The 19,865-nt window shown below is 41.8% G+C and overlaps 2 protein-coding genes across 3 annotated transcripts; both read right to left on the bottom strand.

Moving 5' to 3' along the window:
• Nucleotides 1–4,765: 4,765 nt before the first annotated feature.
• Nucleotides 4,766–6,760, bottom strand: gadd45ga (growth arrest and DNA-damage-inducible, gamma a). Its single transcript, XM_061767780.1, has 4 exons — nucleotides 6,499–6,760; nucleotides 6,300–6,401; nucleotides 5,997–6,207; nucleotides 4,766–5,588 (listed from the first exon to the last, which is right to left on the bottom strand). Exons 1-4 carry the CDS (start codon nucleotides 6,549–6,551, stop codon nucleotides 5,475–5,477), a joined length of 480 nt encoding a protein of 159 aa, XP_061623764.1. The 5' UTR covers nucleotides 6,552–6,760; the 3' UTR covers nucleotides 4,766–5,474.
• A 1,923-nt stretch (nucleotides 6,761–8,683) lies between these two features.
• creb3l3l (cAMP responsive element binding protein 3-like 3 like) lies at nucleotides 8,684–19,820 on the bottom strand. 2 transcript variants are annotated; one of them, XM_061767774.1, is made up of 10 exons: nucleotides 19,669–19,820; nucleotides 18,523–18,666; nucleotides 17,203–17,572; nucleotides 15,654–15,763; nucleotides 15,448–15,540; nucleotides 12,736–12,842; nucleotides 12,354–12,422; nucleotides 12,192–12,276; nucleotides 12,024–12,117; nucleotides 8,684–10,795 (listed from the first exon to the last, which is right to left on the bottom strand). In XM_061767774.1, exons 2-10 carry the CDS (start codon nucleotides 18,664–18,666, stop codon nucleotides 10,383–10,385), a joined length of 1,485 nt encoding a protein of 494 aa, XP_061623758.1. In that variant the 5' UTR covers nucleotides 19,669–19,820; the 3' UTR covers nucleotides 8,684–10,382. The 2 variants fall into 2 exon arrangements, with proteins under 2 accessions (XP_061623758.1, XP_061623759.1); XM_061767775.1 differs by lacking the exon at nucleotides 19,669–19,820 and adding an exon at nucleotides 19,045–19,193.
• Nucleotides 19,821–19,865: the final 45 nt, after the last annotated feature.

Genomic DNA, 19,865 nt, shown 5'->3' on the forward strand with positions numbered 1-19,865 from the left:
AAAAGAGAGCCGGCACTCTGCCGCCTGATGTTTACCATCTTTCTGGTCCCACTTTAGAGAAAACGAGGAGTCAGTGGACACATGCGTCTGATGCCCCCGCTCACGCAGACGTCTGAGTTCGTCTCGCTGCAGGCTTTGGGACACAAGCCATCAGAGGAGAAAAGATGTTGTTGGATTTATACAAATAACAGCGCCTGTTTTTCTTCTCTGCCCGTCTAGCCAAAAGAACAAGGCGGGAGAAAAACACACATGGTGTTTGCTCGTCTTGCGTCATGCTTGAGTTGTTTCTACACAAGTCAAAGCTAGATTGTCACAAGGTTGAACAGTTAATTAAAAAATTGGGTAGCGTTGTCTCGTCTTCGCGTTCGTGACGGCCAGCAGCAGTTTCTGCAGCCGGCAGCCTGCGGTCTGACAAGAATGAGGCGGTAGATGTCAATCAAATCCTTTCATGAAAAGACATAAATAACAATGAGGAGTTGGAGATAATATCCATCCATCCATCCATTTTCCGAGCCGCTTCTCCTCACTAGTGTCGCGGGCGTGCTGGAGCCTATCCCAGCTGTCATCGGGCAGGAGGCGGGGTACACCCTGAATTGGTTGCCAGCCAATCGCAGGGCACATACAAACAAACAACCATTCACACGCACAGTCACACCTACGGGCAATTTAGAGTCTCCAATTAATGCATGTTTTTGGGATGTGGGAGGAAACCGGAGTTTTACCGATTCGGACTGTTTCTTTTCTCGAAAAGCGATGCTTTATCGGTGTTAGAATTATCAGGGGACCTGTTCTAAACAGTCAAACACTAATGACTAAAAACAAAGCACCATGAAGTTGCCACAAGGAAAAGCTTTTAGGAATAGTGTTAATAATACACAGAGAGCTAAATATGTAGACAAACGTCGTCTTTGTAACGCGAAAAAAAAGTAACACGAATTTTACACTAAATTGCATTTCTTAGTTTTCTTTGGTCACAGCTGTTGCACTGTTGTATAAGAGGTGTGGCTGTACTCTTCATTTAAAGTCGAAGGGTTTATCAACTAGTCTACCTCAAGGTTAAAAGTTGCTTAGGTCCAACTTGGAGCAAACCGTAATAAGCATGATCATGAAAAAAGGTTAATGTAGTAACAAATTGACAATAATTGTAATAAATAAGCTCAATTGAGCAATAAACAAGATGAAAAAGTGTGTCTTGGTGTCACGGGTGCAGTTATAAACCAGCCATAAGGATGATATTGTATTTATTCAAACTCTCTTTTGTACAATTGTTCAATGCAAAATACATGTTGGTGTCTGAGTTTTCCATGCTTTTGCTGCTTCATACGTATTTATTTTTCCTGTGAACCAAATCTAGTCTCTGATGCACTGGTCCAAGTTGAAATTCCGCATTCAAGAGAACATCTAATATAAGTTAATGCTGAGCCTGGTTCAATTAGGCATAATGACTTCTGGTAGAGATGCGTATCATTTTTCTTTTCAATAATTAAAAACAGTGTCCCTTTTCTGTCCATCGCAAGTTTCTACTACTCAGTTGACTTGTTTTTGCATGTCAGTAAATCGCGACTTTTGTCAGCCATTTACAGGAATTTGCATGAGTATTCCCCCCAAAAAGGTGCCGAAGCAAACACTAATGTCCACGGAAAGTCCCTTTCTGCATGGCTACACGCTTTTTCTCGACCACCCCCCTCTGTGGAAAGTTTCTTTGTTCTTAGAATGTGATATCAGTCTTAGTAAGGAGTAAGTGCTCAGTTTGCTACTTGCAGTATACAGGTGTGTACGTGTAGTTGCACACACGCAGCACATGGCCAAGCGGTTGACGGGAGAGTGAGGTGTTGCCAAGAAGAAGAGAGGCGAGTTCTTGTGAAGTGTTTTTTTCTCTTTGATGAGGGCTGCTTTTTACTGTCAGCCTCGACCGCAACACACACAACCACGCTCGTGCACACGCTTGTGCGCGCGAGCACACACTTCCCTCACTTGACTGTGATCATCTCATCTGCCCCATATAATGTGATTAAACGCAGCTCCACACTCATTTCTGCGCAAGTGGGTGATTGCACAAGCGTCCACGCGTGTATGTGTGTGTGTGTGTGTGTGTGTGAAGTAAAACAAAGCGGTGTTTTTAAACCTGAGTGGTGTGCAGTGAGGGTCTGCAAAGGCCATCCATCTCTGCTGGACTGACGCAACGACCTAAACACATTAAAAGAAGCTTAAATGGAATTTTTACGCATCTATTTTTAACAGTCTATATTGTCCTCATCTCATGGCCATTTTCTTGGCTGCCCAGCTTCCAGGAGCGTGTATGTTATTTATTTATTTATTGATTTTTAAAAATCAGATTTCAGCTTCTGCATTGCCAATTTAATGTAATCTGCCCAGGGCCGTCACGCCCATGACACTTATACACTCTTAACAACGGCTGTTGTTTTTTCTAACCAACCAGATTTCAGATTCACCATTCTTGGCCTTGCCATCGGGGGTCTCTACGGTGGGGCTTTTTTCCAAACCACGACAACGGGGCCCTCTAAAGCGGCCGGACCAGCCTGAAGTCCCAGTGCCCAAGCTGTAAAATCGGACTTGAACGAGAGAAGGAAGAAAAAAACAATCGAGGGGTTGAGCAGCTGGGGCGGGGGATGCCCAAGGGAACAATAGGCACAACAACAGCTGTATCAAAAATAGTAATTGTCCCATGACGACGGCAACAACTAAGACAGTGGTAAAGGCTTGCGTTTTCAGGCTCCAAAACACCATTGTCATGTAGACAAACAAGAAAAGCAGTTTTTCTCTGCTTTTCAGTGAAGTGTAAACAACCCTAATTGTGCGGAAAACTACAAAACAGGTCTCCCGGGCATGACTTGCAACTTTTCGACTCTGCAAGCTGTCAAGTCAGCGCTAACGGGGTCAGTGCCTGGAAAGTGCACATGTCACAAGCGCTGGGCCTGTTGTGTAACTCTCATGGTCCAATGTCATGCTAAAATAACATTTTTCCTTTTTCAAAGCGAGAGGAGGAAGGACGATGCCATGCTAACTTCCTGATTCTTCAAACTCAATCAACCACACTTCTAGAACTGTCACTTGATAAGTGAAAAGGAAATACATAGCCATAGCCGGGAGCCGGGAGCCATTCTGTGTCAAAAACAAGCTGTTTGCATTACTGTATATAGTATTAGTGTATTTCCTCAAATAGCTGCCGCTGTTTTAAACAGACCCGCCGCATAATGCGCGATGTGATCGAACCCAATTGGACCGGACCGTCGCTCCCCCCGCCCCAAAAAAAATGACAGTTGCCGACTCACCCCCCGCACATTGAATAGCGAGCCTGTGTATACGTTTGATGATGCACATATGGTATATATTCACGGCTCAGCACCTGCGGATTCTCCTGTTCGCATTTTTCATTTCAATTTTTTTTTCCCAATTTCAAATTTTTTTTTTTTTTTTTTTTCACATTTTTAAAAAAATGGGTGTTTCTTTTTATATTGTTGTTATATCCGCGCTTATTTGAGAATTTTTCGAGTTAAAAAGTATATATATTTTTTCCACGCAATTATATAATGGCCTTCAATTATTTGCAGATTTTCACTATTCGCAGTCAAACCCGGTCCCGATCCAATGTATTGTATTGTACTTTATCACATTTATTAAACCATAAAAAGATAGAGTAATAGTTTAAGGAAGAAACGGGTTGCCACGGAGAGTGGCTGAGAATAAAAGCAAGAGTTTTGATATTTTAAAAGTCGTTCATGTGATTGTAACCGGCATGGTACGTACCGCTAAGTAATCGTACATTACATAGATTTGATAGACACTTGGGAAAATACTTTTCAGAGAGCAAATCAATGCCTAATTTCTACTTTAAATCATTTTGATTGATTTTTGATTGTTTGTATCGTAATATTGTAGTTTCTAGAGACGGTTAATTTCTGCTTTTTGTTTGCTGTAAACTGTAATCATCAAAACTATACATGTATATTTTAAAAAATCATGCAATATTTCCCTGAGTGTGAGTCGTGCATCTCTTTTGTTTTATGCAAGACTAATAATTGTTGGATTGGCACATCTTGAGGTTGAACCTTTTCATCCTGTCTTTGTAATAGTGACCTCTGACCTCCTTTTTTTTTTTTTGCTGAACAACACGGTGTTGAATTTTTACATATCGTTCGCTTTGCACTCCGGTGCACTGTATGTACTGTATTTCCTCAAACAGATGGCCAAGGCTGTCAAAGACACCAATAAAGTATTTTTGCAGTCCTACTAATTATTGTCACGGCATCAAGTTCCCTGAAAACCTTTGCATAACGTCTGCATTCGAATCTTTTGAATACCCTCGTATGTGATAATTCTTCAAATGAACTACTATATTTAGATGCCAAAAGGACTAGTAATTACCAACATGGCGTTTGCAAAATGTGAAGTTTTGCATACGGTCTTTGGAATACACTTTGGTGCGTTCTGTGCGTCCTCTGCTCTTATTGATGCGTTTCCTCCATTTTAATCTTTTTTGCAGGACATGTAATGACCAACTTGGTGTTGCTTCCTGTGGTGTTTTGCATACCGTCTGCATTACTCTCTTGAGAATACACTCTGGTGTGGATTGCAGTTTCTCTGCTCAAAACGTCACACCTCAGTTAGTCATGTTGCATGACTAATAAGCACTGATGCGATTTTGCTTTGCTGGAGAACTTTTGCATACTTTTCTAGTGAATAGCCTTTGTTAAGAAGCTGATGAAGCAAAAGGTGAAAGAACACTTCTGAATCGAGAAGGCAGTTGATTTCAAATATTTATTCACAGCTCATGAACAAAAAATGTGTGCAAATTCAAATGAATGCTTGCTTCGCTTCGCTTGCACAGTTTCCAAGAAAGTAAGCGCTCATCAAAGTTCATAAAATGTCATTAAAAGCGCAGCTCAAATCAAGATTATTTTTTTCTATTGATATCTGCACTTGAAGAAAATGTCCAGTCTTTTATTTTTATATTTTGTTAAGCCACTCTCGTCCCGGATCAGCATCACTCCCATCTGATGAGCTCCGGTCCAGCCTCCGCACTTTCTCGCATCCACCTCTGCACGGTCTGATGCAGTCGTGCCCACGCACCGCCGACGTCTTCTCGCCAATCATCGTGTGGGCTGTCATCGCTCTCGCGACGCCTCCCCAAGTGTCCGTTGCCACCCCCGCCCCTCCCCCTCTTTATTGGCTTCTGAGTCTTTCTCCCCTCAGGGTATAATCCACAACGTCCTGACCCAGAATGCACTGCCTGGAAGGTTGCTTTCTCCCTGCACGTGGAAGCAGGGATCGGGCAGGTTGGGGCGGGGGAGGAAATGAGATGGTGAGCTTTCCATTCCAGCCACACAGCCTATTAATCCAGACAAACGGGAGGAAGAAAGGCCCGGAACACCCTTAAAGTGAAGCCTTGACTTTCTTTCTTATCATCATCGTCGATGCATCTTCAACAAGATTTTGGGGGGCGAGTGACTGAGTCAGCGTTCTGGGAAGGTGATGGTGGGCACCCAGTCGCACATGCTGCGGCTCTGCTCGCAGAAGAGACTCAGCTTGTCCAGAGCGGGGTCCTTCCATGGATTTGCACTGGGGCTCTGGAATAGGAAAAAATATATATATATATATATAAATGATGGGAAAAACTTAATTAAATACAATACACCGATATGTAGTATCAGTATCGTGCTAATATTGGACTTATTCGAATGATAATCAGACATGGATACTTAAAAGTTGGCACAATGGCCAGTTGTCAGGATGAAAGCAAGAAATGTTTTTATTTCCAACCATCTGTCATCGTGTGAATTAAAATTTGATGGCTCAAAAGTACAAGTCGTACTTGGTATCGGTATCAGTAAGCACTCAAGGGTGAATCGTTGTACTGGTATGGTATGCAACATTCCTAAATTAACCCATGTGTCACTGTAAGAAGCTCCTTGCCAAGTTATTCTCATTTTTAATCCCCCCCGCCCCCCCGTCGCGTTCAATGACGGCTCCTTTACCGTGACGAGGATGCAGTGGGCGTCCTTGGGCTCGCCGCCCTCGTCGGCGCCCACCAGGTCGGCGAGGCGCTCGATGTCGGTGACGCGCACCACGTTGATGTCGTTGTCGAAGCAGAACGCCTGGATGAGCGTGAAGTGGATCTGCAGGGCGATGTCGCACGCGTGCTCCTGGTCGCTGGCCAGCACGCAGAAGGCGACGCTGTCCGGGTCGCTGTTGCGGAAGGAAGAAGACATTTGAATTTGGGCATCAAATAAAAAAAAAATAATAATAATAATTCTCCAATGCGTTCAAAAAATACTCACACATTCATGACTTTAGCCGACTCGTACACGCCGATTGTCAGGTAATCTTGCTTCTTAGCGGCGAGCAGCAGCTCCTCCAGTGCCGTGCCTGCACTTTGCACCCTTTTTTTTCCCACAAGAACAAAAAAACACTTTAGACTCCTGCACAAAAATCAACATAAACCAAAATATATCCGTTTGGTTTGCGTCCAAGACTCACCTCTCGTTGTGTTCCATCGTGCTTTCCTGTCCGCGGATCTCCTCAAGAGTCATAGTTATAATCCACGCGTGATCGTGACGCGAGCGAGCGCAGGATGGAGGAGGGTGGTGCAAAAATATTTCAAAAAGAAGCAAATGGAGCTCGTGTATTCCAGTGGGGAAGGGATGGAAAACAAACGGTCTTGTCTGGCGTTATTCTGAGCTGGGAGCGAGCAGCGGGAGCTTTTATAGCGAGCCCCGGCGTGGTTTCTCGGCAAGGGGCGGGCCTTTCCGCTCACGCTTCGCCCGGATTGGTGCACAGCAAGTCGGCCAGGAGGAAAGCAAAAGTCCCCCTCCTCCTCCTCCTCCTCCTCCACCGGCATTTACAGCTCAAGGTTTTGTTGACAAGCCCACGCGGGGGAGGATTACGAATTTTCAAGAAATCACCCCCACCTTCTTGTCGCCTTTCTCAACGTAACCGCTGCTAAATGGGACAGTGAAGTTTGAACTCCACTTTTCCCGATTACGCAGTAAAAATCCATCACGTGTGTCCGGTTGGCTCCACAAAAATGAAGTGTATTGCAAAATATGTTTGCGCTTTGTTTTCGTCTTTATCGCGGTTTTCCCAGTATTCCATAAGAAAGTTTTTTTTTTTTTTAAATCACTCCTCCACTTATTACACAATAAATACTTACTAAATCAATAGTTGATTTCAATGCACCTTACAATGCCAGGAACTTTGCTCATGTTTTCTTTAAGGTGGAGGTTAGATAACTGTTATGCAGAGAGTGATCTTTTCCCAAGACTTGTTGTTGAGATTTCGAATGCATGGGATAACGCAGGGAAAGGTTCAGAGGTGCAAGCTCTGTGCAACCTTCTCCAAAGTGCAGGACTTTCCCAGCTAGGGGAATTAACAGACTATAAATAGCAACTATTTAAAAAAAAAAAATCCACCCTGAAAGCCAACACTTTCCTTTGGCTCCAGCAAACATTGTGGCTTGCTCGAAAGTGTATTCGACTTACGTGTGCACTGCCTGTCTGGTCGCGGAAATCAACTCTTCCACGACGCTCACTTCCGGGTTGAGGCTAGACTTCCGCATCACGACATGTTTGTCGAGGGCAAAAAAAAAAAAAAAAAACTGCCACACGTCACTTTTTTTTGGAGCTAGCTATTAGCTTAATTAGCCGTCTGTCGCCACGCGTGTCGTTTATCCACGGAGGCTTTAGTTATTGTATTTTTTTTGGGGACAATACAAAGAGCTCCCACCTCCTCTATTGCCTTTTAGCCTTCACTTTGTTTAAACACAGTAGTCCAGCGTAAAACTTTTTTTTTTTGCCCGAATGTCTGCATTAATTAAAAATAAACAAAAACAAATATTTCACTTTTAAATTTAATTAACACTCTACATGAATTACAAACAACAAACTAACCTTGTGTGCCAAAGACCTGGCCTATCTTTCGTATTAAAATTAAAAGTGGCCCTTGAGGACAAAAATATTCCTACCCTGCAAATATTTTCATGTAAGACGTGTAGTTTCTCTTATATTGTTTTTTGTCTTAAATGCATCTTGATAAAAAAAAAAGCACCTTTAGTCTGATGGACTGTATTCCTTTGTGCAGAAGTGATAGCTAGACTTACAGCGCCACCTTCAGGCCATTCATATTGTGACCTTTCCTCTACACAAACGAGTCTGAGCTTGTTGCTTTGTAATCATGAGTCATGCCTGATGATGAATCATCAGTCACCTGCCTCTACTTCCCCGCTTCCCCAAAAAAAAAGGGCTGATGTCATGTCTAATGCAGCACAAATATTGTTTGCCTAGCACGGGACTTGGACACGACGAACCAAGGGTGGACCACGTCTGAGTGAAGATGAAGTATTTTCCTTGCCTTGACCAAAGTCAGCAAATTCGTGATTGCCGATGTATACAAGATTATCATGAGCGATTACCCTGTGGTGTTTGTTAAGTTATTTTCCCCTCCCAAGTCTGCTGAGTGAACATTTAGGGCAGACAATTGGAAATGTTAAACCTGTTCCGAATATTTATGGTCGCAAATTCTTATCACCTAGTTTGGGGGCGGGCTCATGATTGTCAACGTAGATGCAGCTCTTCTATTAAAAAAAAACCAAAACGTGTTATGATGTCCAGAATCATGTTTGTGTGCAAACCTTCTTACCGTCAATAAAAGTCCAAAAAGAGGACCATTTTGGTACATAAAAACTTTATTAACATATATGTAAAGAGGTCCGACATACAGAAAAACCCACGATTTCATCTTATTTACATTCCATTCTTCTTGAAACAGTGCCTTTCCTCTAACATTTGAAATCTCATCTGATCATAATACAGAACAGTGCCCTTTACATGCCATTACTATTAATAGTAACATAGAAATAAACTAAAAATGCTTCACTGGCACAACATGTCATTACATATTTGGATATAGTTAACTGCACAATAGTTTTCTGAGTATCATTATTGTTTGCAAGAAACAATGAAATCAGGACATGACATGTATATAAAAACAATGCCTCCTTAACCAAACAAGAGTATCATAAGGAGGACATCACATGAATTTCCACACAAAACAAAACAAACCCTTGTTACAAGGGAAACAAGTTGTCTACTGTACATGGCCAAATGTCCTGCAATGGCTTCATGGTGCAATGATCCAAATCTCTTTAATCAAGCAGCCTATTCTTCTATCAAGCAATGACTGATGGAAGCTAATCAAGCAGCTTTGGGTGTGTCATTTATCTATAAAATAAAGTCATTATTTAATCTTGTTGGTATAGTGGGTCCTTTTTAAATACATGTTTGTATTTTAACATTTTCATGAAGGACAAATGTCCTTTTTGCTGTTTACAAGATAGAAAAGTGCAAATAACGTAACAGTAGTACATCAGAAGGCTGTTAGGATGACTATAAGTCCCCCCCCCCCCCCCCCCCCCCCCGCTTTTTTTTGTGTGTTTTTTTTTTAAACAAAATATATGTACAGTGGTACACGCAAAATTCAAATTCCCATTTATTGTCATCACCACTGCCCTGCGACCAGTTCAGGATGTACCCCGCCTCTCGCCCGAAGATAGCTGGGATAGGCTCCAGCACACCCGTGACCCTAGTGAGGATAATCGGTACAGAAAATGGATGGATGGATGTTATCACCAACTTCTGGTTGAACTACAAACTGCACTACTTTTGAGGCGGTCCAACTGTGGATGTCCCGATGTACTGTATGAAGCGGAGTAACACACATACTGACAATTGGGCAAAAATTTTGCAGTTCCTCGCCCCCTTTCCGATCCAAATCAGCAAAAAACAGATTACAGACTGCCTCTAAAATATTGTTTTGAGAGATTATCCTGTGGTGTGGTGTGTGTTAAGAGTGACTTTTATTCCCTTATCTGATTATATGTATAAAAAAAGTAACAAACCTGTTCAATATTTATGAGAGCAGACCCTTGTGTGTGTTCGCACGGTTGAACAGTTAAGATGTTAAAAATCAGTACAGTAATCCACCGCATATTTGCTATTCACTGAATAACTCACCTATTTGTTATTTTTGTGCTTGCTCAAATACCATAAAATGGTGCAAAAGCCCGGTCTAAATAGGCAATAGTGACAAGGAACTATGGTGAAGTGATACATCTAAACTGGGACAAGCTTTGTGTCTCTTGTGAGGAAATAATTTTAGCCTGACAGCATTCGCCACATGTGCATGTACCTGCACACTTCTGGGGTATTTGTTCAAAATCAAATAATCTGTAATCATTTGTTTTTAATGGTAATGGAAGATGAGTTTGAAATGCTTGAATGTATGCGTGTGTACCCTGCTTTAGCTTCCCTCTGGTACAATGAAGATTTATAATATGGCTCCATCTGGTGGTCACATACGTAACCACACTACATCTCATCTGAACGGTGCTGCTGTAATATAACAGACGGAGGGTTCCGGTCTATCCAGTTCCCCTTGGACCCGGGGACCTCGTAGCCCACAGCTGCCGCCACCACGGAATCTAAAGAGCCCTCCTGTAAGCCCGCCGCCCCGCCGCCCACCCCCGGCGTCACCTCCGCCGCCTGCGGGGCCGCGGGGAAGTCGGAAGAAGAGTTGCCGTTGACAGCTGTCTCCGAGTCGGGCTGCTCCACGCGCTGGTAGTCGGGGGTTTGATTCTTCTTACCGCTTGCGAAGATGTCATCGGTGTTCTCCAGCTCGGCTTGGGGCAGCAGATGAAGGTCCGGCTCGTCGTCTTCGGGTTCCAGGTAGGTCATGGCATCGGTGCTCTCTGACGGCAGCGAGCGTAAAGTTCGGGAAATGACTGAGATTGTGAAAAAACAAAACAACAACAAAAACAACAACAGTAGGAGTGTTACTGGAAAGTAAAAGAATAGCATATCTAGATGATAACAAATGACTAAAAACTAGTGCTTACGGAATTCAAATATTTTATTTTTCTTTGTTTAGAAGACAAGATGCGTCTTTTTTTTTTATGAGACGCGGTGGCCATTGTTCAACCCCCAAATTGGTTCGTAACAGCAGATAAGTGTCGTTTGTGTATAAATGTTGTATACTGCAGAAACTGTGCTAAACATATAAAAAGAGAAGAAGGTAATGAAATAAGGAAGATTATTAAAGGTTCGGCCAAAGCAAAAAAAATAAAATAAAAAAAAAGTATTACTTGACAGAATGTGGCATCTTGGTGTAAAGGAACTAACTATGTTGAAGTCATGCTTTGCCGCCATCTTGTGGCATCTTTAAGTAATTCTAAACATTTATACTGGGGACGTCAATCACATGGGGAATTTCGCTATTGGCAGCAGGGCTCGGCCCCTAACCCCCATGAATAGCGGCGCACAATTATCTGCCAATAGAATGGGTAATTAGACTTAGCAAGAGTTCTTACTAGTAAATGTCCATCCATCCATCCATTCTCTGAGCTGCTTCTCCTCACTAGGGTTGCGGGCGTGCTGGAGCCTATCCCAGCTGTCATCGGGCAGGAGGCGGGGCACACCCTGAACTGGTTGCCAGCCAATCGCAGGGCACATACAAACAAACAACCATTCGCACTCACAGTCACACCTACTGGCAATTTTAGAGTCACCAGTTAATGAATGATTTTGGGATGTGGGCGGAAACCGGAGTGCCCGGAGAAAACCCACGCAGGCACGGGGAGAACATGCAAACTCCACACAGGCGGGGCTGGGGATTGAAACCGGGTCCTCAGAACTGTGACGCTGACGCTCTAACCAGTCGGCCACCGTGCCGCCACTAGTAAATGTAGCTAACCTAAAAAAACAAAACAAAAAACAACCACAGTTGCCCTAAACTAGTGTATTAATACTACATACACCTAGAGAATTACGGTATTTATCAATTTAAGCTAAACTTTTAACGACAGGTTATAATATCTTAAGATTTTGAGACAAATAGAGGTTTAAAATAAAGTAACGACATACGGCTAATTTTTTCCCCCTCTTATCCTTCTTTTTATTTTTTGAGCCTATTAAAAGTATAATACTGGGCAGGTGTAGTTGGAAAGCACTTACTGGAAGAAGGAAGGTAGAGTTCCTTCTTCTCCGTCTTGCTGCCAAACGGGTTAACCGACGGGAAGACGATGAGACAAAAGGAGAGCAGGAACACCTTGAGGGTGGAAAGCACAATGGATAAAGAAAAAGGAAAGAACAACTTTTTGAAAAAATGAGAGTTCCTCTCACCATGACACACGTGCTGGTCGTGCTGGCCTTCAAGGTGGACATCTTCACCACGGCCTGCAGTTTCCTCAGCTGCTCAATTAAAGAGCTGTGAGGAGTAAAATGGAAGAAGAGAGTGTTATTTTGTGTTAATTTGTGAGGTAAGGCATCATCAAGTGTGCTTACATGTTCTGTTTCTGGAGCATTTGGACTTTCTTCTGCAGTTCCACGTTGTGCGCAGTACAGACGGCGACCCTACGGGGGTGGGAGAGCAGACAGGATTCCCCTCACTTAAATAAGATCAAGTCGCTAATTAGCGCAAAGGCCCTTTTAAAAGCTCACGGTTCTCTTTAATGCTAATTCGTAGTAAGTGATTTGCGTATTAATGACCTCCCTTCAGAGTGAGTGAGTGATACTAGAGAGAATTGTGATTTTTTTGCATTTGAATGGAGACTAAACAGCGAGCTGGCTGTAAAGTAATTAACGACTCACCCGCCTGAGCAAGCTATCGGGCTCATCTCGTCTCCTTGTCTAAGGTACAAAAACGCAGACAACAAGTTCATCTTACCTGCTCTCTAAGCCGTCTACGTAGACCTTCTTCTTCTTGCGACTCTCCTGAGCCGACTGCTTGTTGCGAATCTTCCTCCGGACCCTCTTCAGGGTCCTCTCCTCAGCCTGTGTACACAACAACAGCAAGATACATGATATATACCAGGGGTGGCCAACTAGTCAGAGACTAAGAGCCACTTTTTTTTCTGTGTTACTGCAAAGAGCCACATACACGGGTACACATGAACATCATCTTTTAATCATGTATGCACGCATACACAGACCTCTGCTCAGCCAGATCTAATGAAAATAACCACACCAACATGATAATATCAGTAATTTTCAACAGTTAACATTGTGTGCACTGTCTCACACACACAAACTCTCAGTTCAAGCAAGTCCACAAACAATAATAGAATAATTTTCAATAACATCTTTCTCTTACTATGCTGCTTAGTGAGATTTCTGGCATTCCTTATCTTGAACAATCCTGGCTTGTATTCTGTTGTTGCCACTCTAAGCAATTCTTTCAAATGAGTGTCAGTCAGAACAGATCGATGCTTTGATTTCACATGTTTCAGGGTAGAAAACACAGACTCGCAGACGTACGTTGACCCAAACATGGACAGTATCTTAAGCGCAGCTCGTTTGATGTTGGGGTATTTTTCAATTGGCACACTTTTCCAGAACTCAACGGTCCCTTCCCTTAAAACAGCTTTCAGTTGATCCTCCTCACAAAGGTCGATCATCTCCAACTCAGCCGCAGCCTCATCTGTGACGAGCGGGGCTTTCAAACAGTCTGGCTTCCAAGCCAGCTGATATGATGCAAGCGTTACGGTCTCCGAGTGTTTTGTAATTTTTTTGAAAAACTGCACCTGCTTTTCTGCCTTGCTTTTCAAAGCGACCAACTTGTTCTTGCGAAGTTCAGTCCCTTTTGGAAATTCCTGTTCGATGTTAGGGTGGAGTGAGCTGAAGTGACGCTGAAGATTTGAAGCTTTGAAATGCGCTAATGCTGCGTGACATATAAGGCAGATCGGCTTGCCATTACGTTTAACAAAAAAAATATAAACTCTCCCACTCTGGCAAAAACGTCCTGTGTTCTTCTTCATATTTTCGTTTGGCTGTGCTTTTTTTCCCTGCCATTTCAAGAGGTAACTTGACGGAAATTGTTTACAACACAAATGATGTCACACCAAAGATTCTCTCGTCGCTCGTTTGACGTCACTCAAACAGGCTTACATGGTCAGTGTGCCATCTAGCTGTAGGGGGAGTGAATGACAGCGCCAGCCAAGCATTTTTGACGCATGTCATGTGACAGCTCCTGAAGAGCCGCATGAAACTAGTTAAAGAGCCGCATGAGGCTCGCGAGCCGCGGGTTGGCCAGGCCAGATATATACAAATGAGCTGATAAAGAGTAAATCCAGCAAGTAAACAAAAGTCTGATTATCAGATGTCGCTGAGAGATTATCCTGTCGTGTGGGGTCTGTTAAAAGGGATTTTTCCTTCGCGATCTGCTGGGAAATGGATCAGGGCCGATAATCATAAATTTTAAAACAGTTCAAATAACAGTCTCTCACGTTCACATTTTAAATTGGTAAAAAAAAAAAAAAACGGTGCGTGTGTTTCTCGCTTAACTGTGTTGGAAGTTTTTTTTTTATTATTGTTGTAGGGTAATGTTTGTACCCACCTGCTTTAATTATGACTTCACGCCTGTGTTCCGAATCACGCACAAATTCGGGTTATGTCGCCAATTTACAAACGGAAATCCATCGTAAACCGACGACCTCCTGAACATGCGTTATGCGATGACATAACTCTCGCATATTAACTGAGCGGAAAAAAAACTAGGGCGGCAACTAAAAATTATTCTAATAACCGATTAATCTGTAGATTGTTTTTATAATTTATGGATGCATCTGATTAAAAAAAAAAATAACACTCCCAAAGTAAAATATTTCATCATTTTTTTTATATACATGTAAAACTTTGATGATTATAGCTTACAGCAAAGAAAAACCCCAAATTCACCATCTGTAGAAACTCGAATATTTCGTAACAATCAAGAAACAATGGAAATTATTTTTAATGTCGAAAATTATTTTTAATGTTGAAATCAGAAAGGAAAATTCCTTCCTAATTTCTGTTTCATGAATCTATATAGGAGTACTGAAATAAATTCACTTTTCTAACATATTCTAATTTATTGAGATGTACCTGTATAACATTCATCTCAAGTATATACAAATATATAACACAATAGGCTTGATTGTCATTGCACCGGACTATTGCAATATTAGTCATTCGAACTGCTCTAAGTGCTAGAGGACTCTGCATCTTTTTGCACAATTGTTTTTTGTCAATGTCTTTATGTCTCCAAAGTGTTCTGTAAATTGACTGTCTGTTGTACTAGAGCGGCTCCAACTACCGGAGACAAATTCCTTGTGTGTTTTGGACATACTTGGCAAATAAAGATGATTCTGATTCTGATTGAAAAGACAGTTGTGATTTTGTTTTAATAAAAGATGAGGTAAGTAAATGTATCTAATTTCTTTTAATCATGGAAATAAAGGTCACTACAAATAATACTCTTTTAAAAGTAGCAAGTAGTCATACAATTAGGGGAAAAACAAAATAGGGAAAAAAATTATTATTCGTAATCAAATCGAATTGTGAGGTGGCTCGACATTCCCACCTCTAACTGCTATCGTATTTGTCCATTGGCTGAGGTTACCTTAGTGAGAGGCATGTCTGTGGGAATAGTTGCTCCCTCTTTCGCCAAAAGCCGCTTCTCCTCCTCAGAGAGCACAATGTCCTTAAACTGGAACTGCAATTAAAAAAAATTTCTATATAAAAAATAATTTTTTTTAAATGAAAATAAAAGCCATGGTTTTGCATGTAGTCTCGCATTTGGGACGAATGATTTCTGAATGAACACACCTGTTGTGTGTTGTCGTGCTGCTTTCTGTCCAGCGTTGCGTCGTCAATGGCCAGTGTATAAGGTAGCTCACTGGCAAACTCATCTTCCATTTCCTCAGTCACCAGATTATCTGCGGGCATCATTTGAAGAACATTTAACAAATGGCAAAGGGACTACCCAGTAAGGCTGAACAATATTGGAAAAAATGACATTGCAATTTTTCAGTGTTGGTCAAATTCATTTTCTACGCGAACTAAGTCAAAGTTCTGTTGTCGTTTTAAAAATGAACTAGTTCAGTTCATAATTAAAAAATTTTGAACTACGTTCACCGATCCAAAACCGAACTATTTCATAGTTTTTGTTTTCCTCAATTTGTTGCTGAAGGGCTATTACCCTCAAAATACTGGCATTTCATTTCCCCCATGTTGCCACCTGCAGCGTTCACGCTAAAATCTCAAAAACACAAGGAAAAACTTGTTGCTTTTGTTTTTAAATGGGGAATTAAAACAGAAACAGAACTTTTGTCCTTAATGTGCAAACAAAGACATGCAACACAGTATGACAGGAACAATGGTGAAAGGGCATTGATAACTTTGCATTCCTCGCAGCTCTGGCTGACTATATTCACAAAATAATTGATACGTTGTTATACTGCAAAACAAAATAAATTCCGTATTATCACAGTGTGATCGTACAGTGTTTTAACTAAAGTATTCTGATACAAATAATAATAATTTTACTACTAATCCATGTTTACAATTACAGACTATATTATAAAAGACCACATTCAGTCACATTTATGCAGTGTTCCTGAACGCACCTCACACACTCACGCAGCTGCCCCGTACCCGGCTACAGTCATTCAATTCAGAAGAGCTAAATAGGAAATGCAGCAGGTGTCCATGTTTTTAATCTTTTGAACGTCAGAACAGGTCCCCCTGCTGGACACTTTTTAATCTTAGTTGATTCACTATGTTAACAGTACACCAACATCCCAGCAGACCCTGCAATGTGCCTATTGCGCACACGTACAAACCGATGACGATACTCAAAACAAAACATCGCGCAGCCTTACTTACCAGTCATTTCATTGACATTTTTAGGAATATTGATTAAAATTTTAATTTATATAGCACTTTCTATGAAACAGTGCTGCACACAAATAAACCCACCCTGTGCAGGGTGTACCACGCCTCTTGCCTAAAGTCAGCTAGGATAGTCTACAGCTCACCCATCACTAATGAGGACAAGTGCTATTAAAAAAAGACGGGTGGATATTGTTTTGTATCACACAATGAGAAATGCTAGCGAGGGGGACGACAACAAGTTGCTCAAGACAATTTTTTTTTAACGCATCTAAACCACATCAGTTTTTATCTGCCTTAAAGTTAAGACAAGCGTGATGTATATATGGCATTGCATCATGCGCATACAGGAAGTAAGACTAGAGAGAAAGAGTGTTATTGGCATGGACCGTTTTGGAATAAAAAGCGAGTTTAATGCCTGCTCGCGATGTCTGGAAGAATTCCGATTTGACTGGAAGAGTATTCAATGGATGCAGACATGTACCGAGATCAATGAAGACATCTGTGTCAGACTTTTCTGTCCACACACTCTGCAGGACAACCATGTCCTCGCACTTTCCCCTGAGCAAAGAGTAGCTGTGATCTGCCTGGACTCTCAAGAACTCTGGGTTCTCAGCCTGCAGCTCCTCAGCAATGGAGGCGGGTTCGGAGCACACTGGGCTCGGGTTGGAGTAGCTGGGACTGTGGGAGATGTCGATGTCGCCTCCCTCGGGGCTCAGGCAACCCACGGGCGTGCCATTTCCCACGCGGCCGGCGTTGCTGCTGTAGTCGGAGATGCCGCTGTCACTGCTGATTGGGGAATGGGAGGGACAGAGAGTCTCCACGTTGTCCTCTTCCCGCAGTAAACTGAGCACCTGAGCGCAGGGATTAAAAACATAAATGACACGCTGCCAAATGCATCATGTGATGCAAAACTCAAACCGGCAAGAATAGCAGATATTTATCGACATACACATCTAGTTTGGTCTGTCTGTGGCTGTGAAAAAGAAAAACCCTGCACTTAAAAATACAAGCGAACCTACAAAAGAGTAAACTGGTTGACTTCGGAGTTGCTTTTTCATTTCAAAACATTATAGCCTGATTGAAGAAAAATGGAAAGTGGATTCATTTGTTTAAAGCTCATAAAACCTTTAATTAAATAAGTATAGGGCACTGTTTCAAGTAGGAATTCAAAATTCTTAACTTTCATTCAATTGCGAAGACGCGTTAACGACTCCATAACAAAACTGAAAAAAAATAATAAATAAGTAACCAAACCAACCAACCCATTGGTTATGGAGCGAGAATGGGAATGTGTTTACAAAATGATACCGTCACCTAGTGGCGTTTAACAGGCATTGCTGGAATTCCTAAGTGAGTAGTGTACAAGTGTATTTAAATTAGTATATACACTTGGTGAATTTGTGCATGTTATTGACATTAATTTAATCATATTTCAGTATATTGTGCTGAGCAGTCAGGCTCTTTCCTACATCACAGAAGGTGACATTTTCCCCTTTCAAATAAACTGATTAATAATAATAATTCCTGGTTATGGTGACCAACCGATTTTGGCCTCTTATCGATCACAGTAAGACATAAAAGACCTAATGAAAAAAAAAAAAAAAAAACGCAAATGACATGCATCGATAATCAAATTGAATCAAAGACCTCAGAATCATAATCGATTTAAAAAGCAAAACACCGGTGAAGTCTCACAAGCTTTGATGACGTCCATCATGCATGAACATCTGAACGCAATGCCCCCCCTTTCATTTTCTATACTGGTTCATGGATTAAAAACAATACATTTTGGAAACCTTACATCCTGTTCGGCGCTCCAGGAATCAATGAGCCTACTGACGTAATCAAAGAGCTGCTCCTCGGAAGAAGCATCCTGATTGTCGTCAAACTGCAACCGAAGCAGTTCTGCTCCATCCATGTCTGTTTGGTCCTCAGTGATTGACATCTGTCAAAGGCATCAAACACCACACAAGGAACAATAGGTAAGATTATAGGATAGGAAGTATGTTGTCACTTGCCACCTGCATCTTTCTATTGTTGCTAAGTTGCGACCAGTAGTGTTCAAAAACAGCATTTGAATACATATGAATGTCATATTTTTAAACATAATTACTCACCCCCACGTTTAAAATGCCTTTCAGAGCACTGAGGCTGAACATAACTGCACGTAAAAAATGTTACACCTTGGCACTGATCTCTTCTTTTTAGTTAAGTGCAACATCAACAGTTGATCTTTTTTTTAGGAAAATGAAGGCTACAGATCAACGCAACACAGTTACAGTTTTAAGTCAGAATTATGCTCTACATTTTATTTTTTTATTACCTGTTCGCGACCCACTTTTGGGTACTGTCCCACCAGTTATAGAATTCCTGCTCAATGGAATCAAAGTTTTCAAACAATACTATGACGGTACAGAGGTGAGACGTTCACAAAAGTTGCCTCCATATTGCATCACTCTCAACATGACCTCATCTTCTTATGAGCCCCGCCCCCTCAAACCTTTATCACGAGATGTGCTTGCAATGTCAACACAAAGGCGACTTTCAGCATAACATGCAGTAAAACACTACTGATTTAAAGCCCGAATGGGTTTTCACGTTACAATTCCATTGTACGATTGCACTTCATGTGCAATGTGACCACATCTGTCGTGCGAAACAAAACACTCTTGCATTTGTTTAGCGTTACTGTACACGACCCAGTGATGAGTAGAAAAGAGGCAAAATGATCACAGTGATATGGGACATGTTTTCGTGCTTTCCATCACTTACAGTACAATCCGCGTATATCAACAGATGTACATGTTAGACCAGTTAGCTTCAAGCTAATAGCGCTAATTAGCATTAGCTTGACTTGTATGGTATAATTCACGTTTTTTTTGTCGAAATGAAACATGCAGCAAACTATTAAGGACACCGAGTTAGGTACGGGATTACATTTTCTTACCACAGAAGGTAAAATGCCACCCGAATAAGTGTGTGTGGATTTCGCCGTCTTTGTGTTTGTTTTTCTCGTCACCGTGTCTATATTCAGCCGTTCCTGTCAGTTGGCTTTTCTTCTTCCTGTTTGAAAGCGCCTTCCTTCCAACGAGGCAAAAAGTGCGTCATCACGTAAAGGCGGAAGTAGTACACACTACGTCATGC

Source organism: Phyllopteryx taeniolatus, chromosome 3 (assembly GCF_024500385.1).
Source record: "Phyllopteryx taeniolatus isolate TA_2022b chromosome 3, UOR_Ptae_1.2, whole genome shotgun sequence".
NCBI lineage: Eukaryota > Metazoa > Chordata > Actinopteri > Syngnathiformes > Syngnathidae > Phyllopteryx > Phyllopteryx taeniolatus.

What these genes read in the sequence shown, in the direction of transcription:
- gadd45ga (XM_061767780.1), bottom strand. Translation starts at nt 6,551, where the DNA reads ATGACTCTTGAGGAGATCCGCGGACAGGAAAGCACGATGGAACACAAC. An exon ending in ACGATGGAACACAACGAGAG is followed by an intron (nt 6,402 to 6,498) that starts GTGAGTCTTGGA and finishes GGGAAAAAAAAG; the next exon opens with GGTGCAAAGTGCAGGCACGG. An exon ending in CCCACTGCATCCTCGTCACG is followed by an intron (nt 5,589 to 5,996) that starts GTAAAGGAGCCG and finishes TTCCTATTCCAG; the next exon opens with AGCCCCAGTGCAAATCCATG.
- creb3l3l (XM_061767774.1), bottom strand. Translation starts at nt 18,666, where the DNA reads ATGTCAATCACTGAGGACCAAACAGACATGGATGGAGCAGAACTGCTT. An exon ending in CAGACATGCCTCTCACTAAG is followed by an intron (nt 12,843 to 15,447) that starts GTAACCTCAGCC and finishes TTGTGTACACAG; the next exon opens with GCTGAGGAGAGGACCCTGAA. An exon ending in ACTCTACCTTCCTTCTTCCA is followed by an intron (nt 10,796 to 12,023) that starts GTAAGTGCTTTC and finishes TCACAATCTCAG; the next exon opens with TCATTTCCCGAACTTTACGC.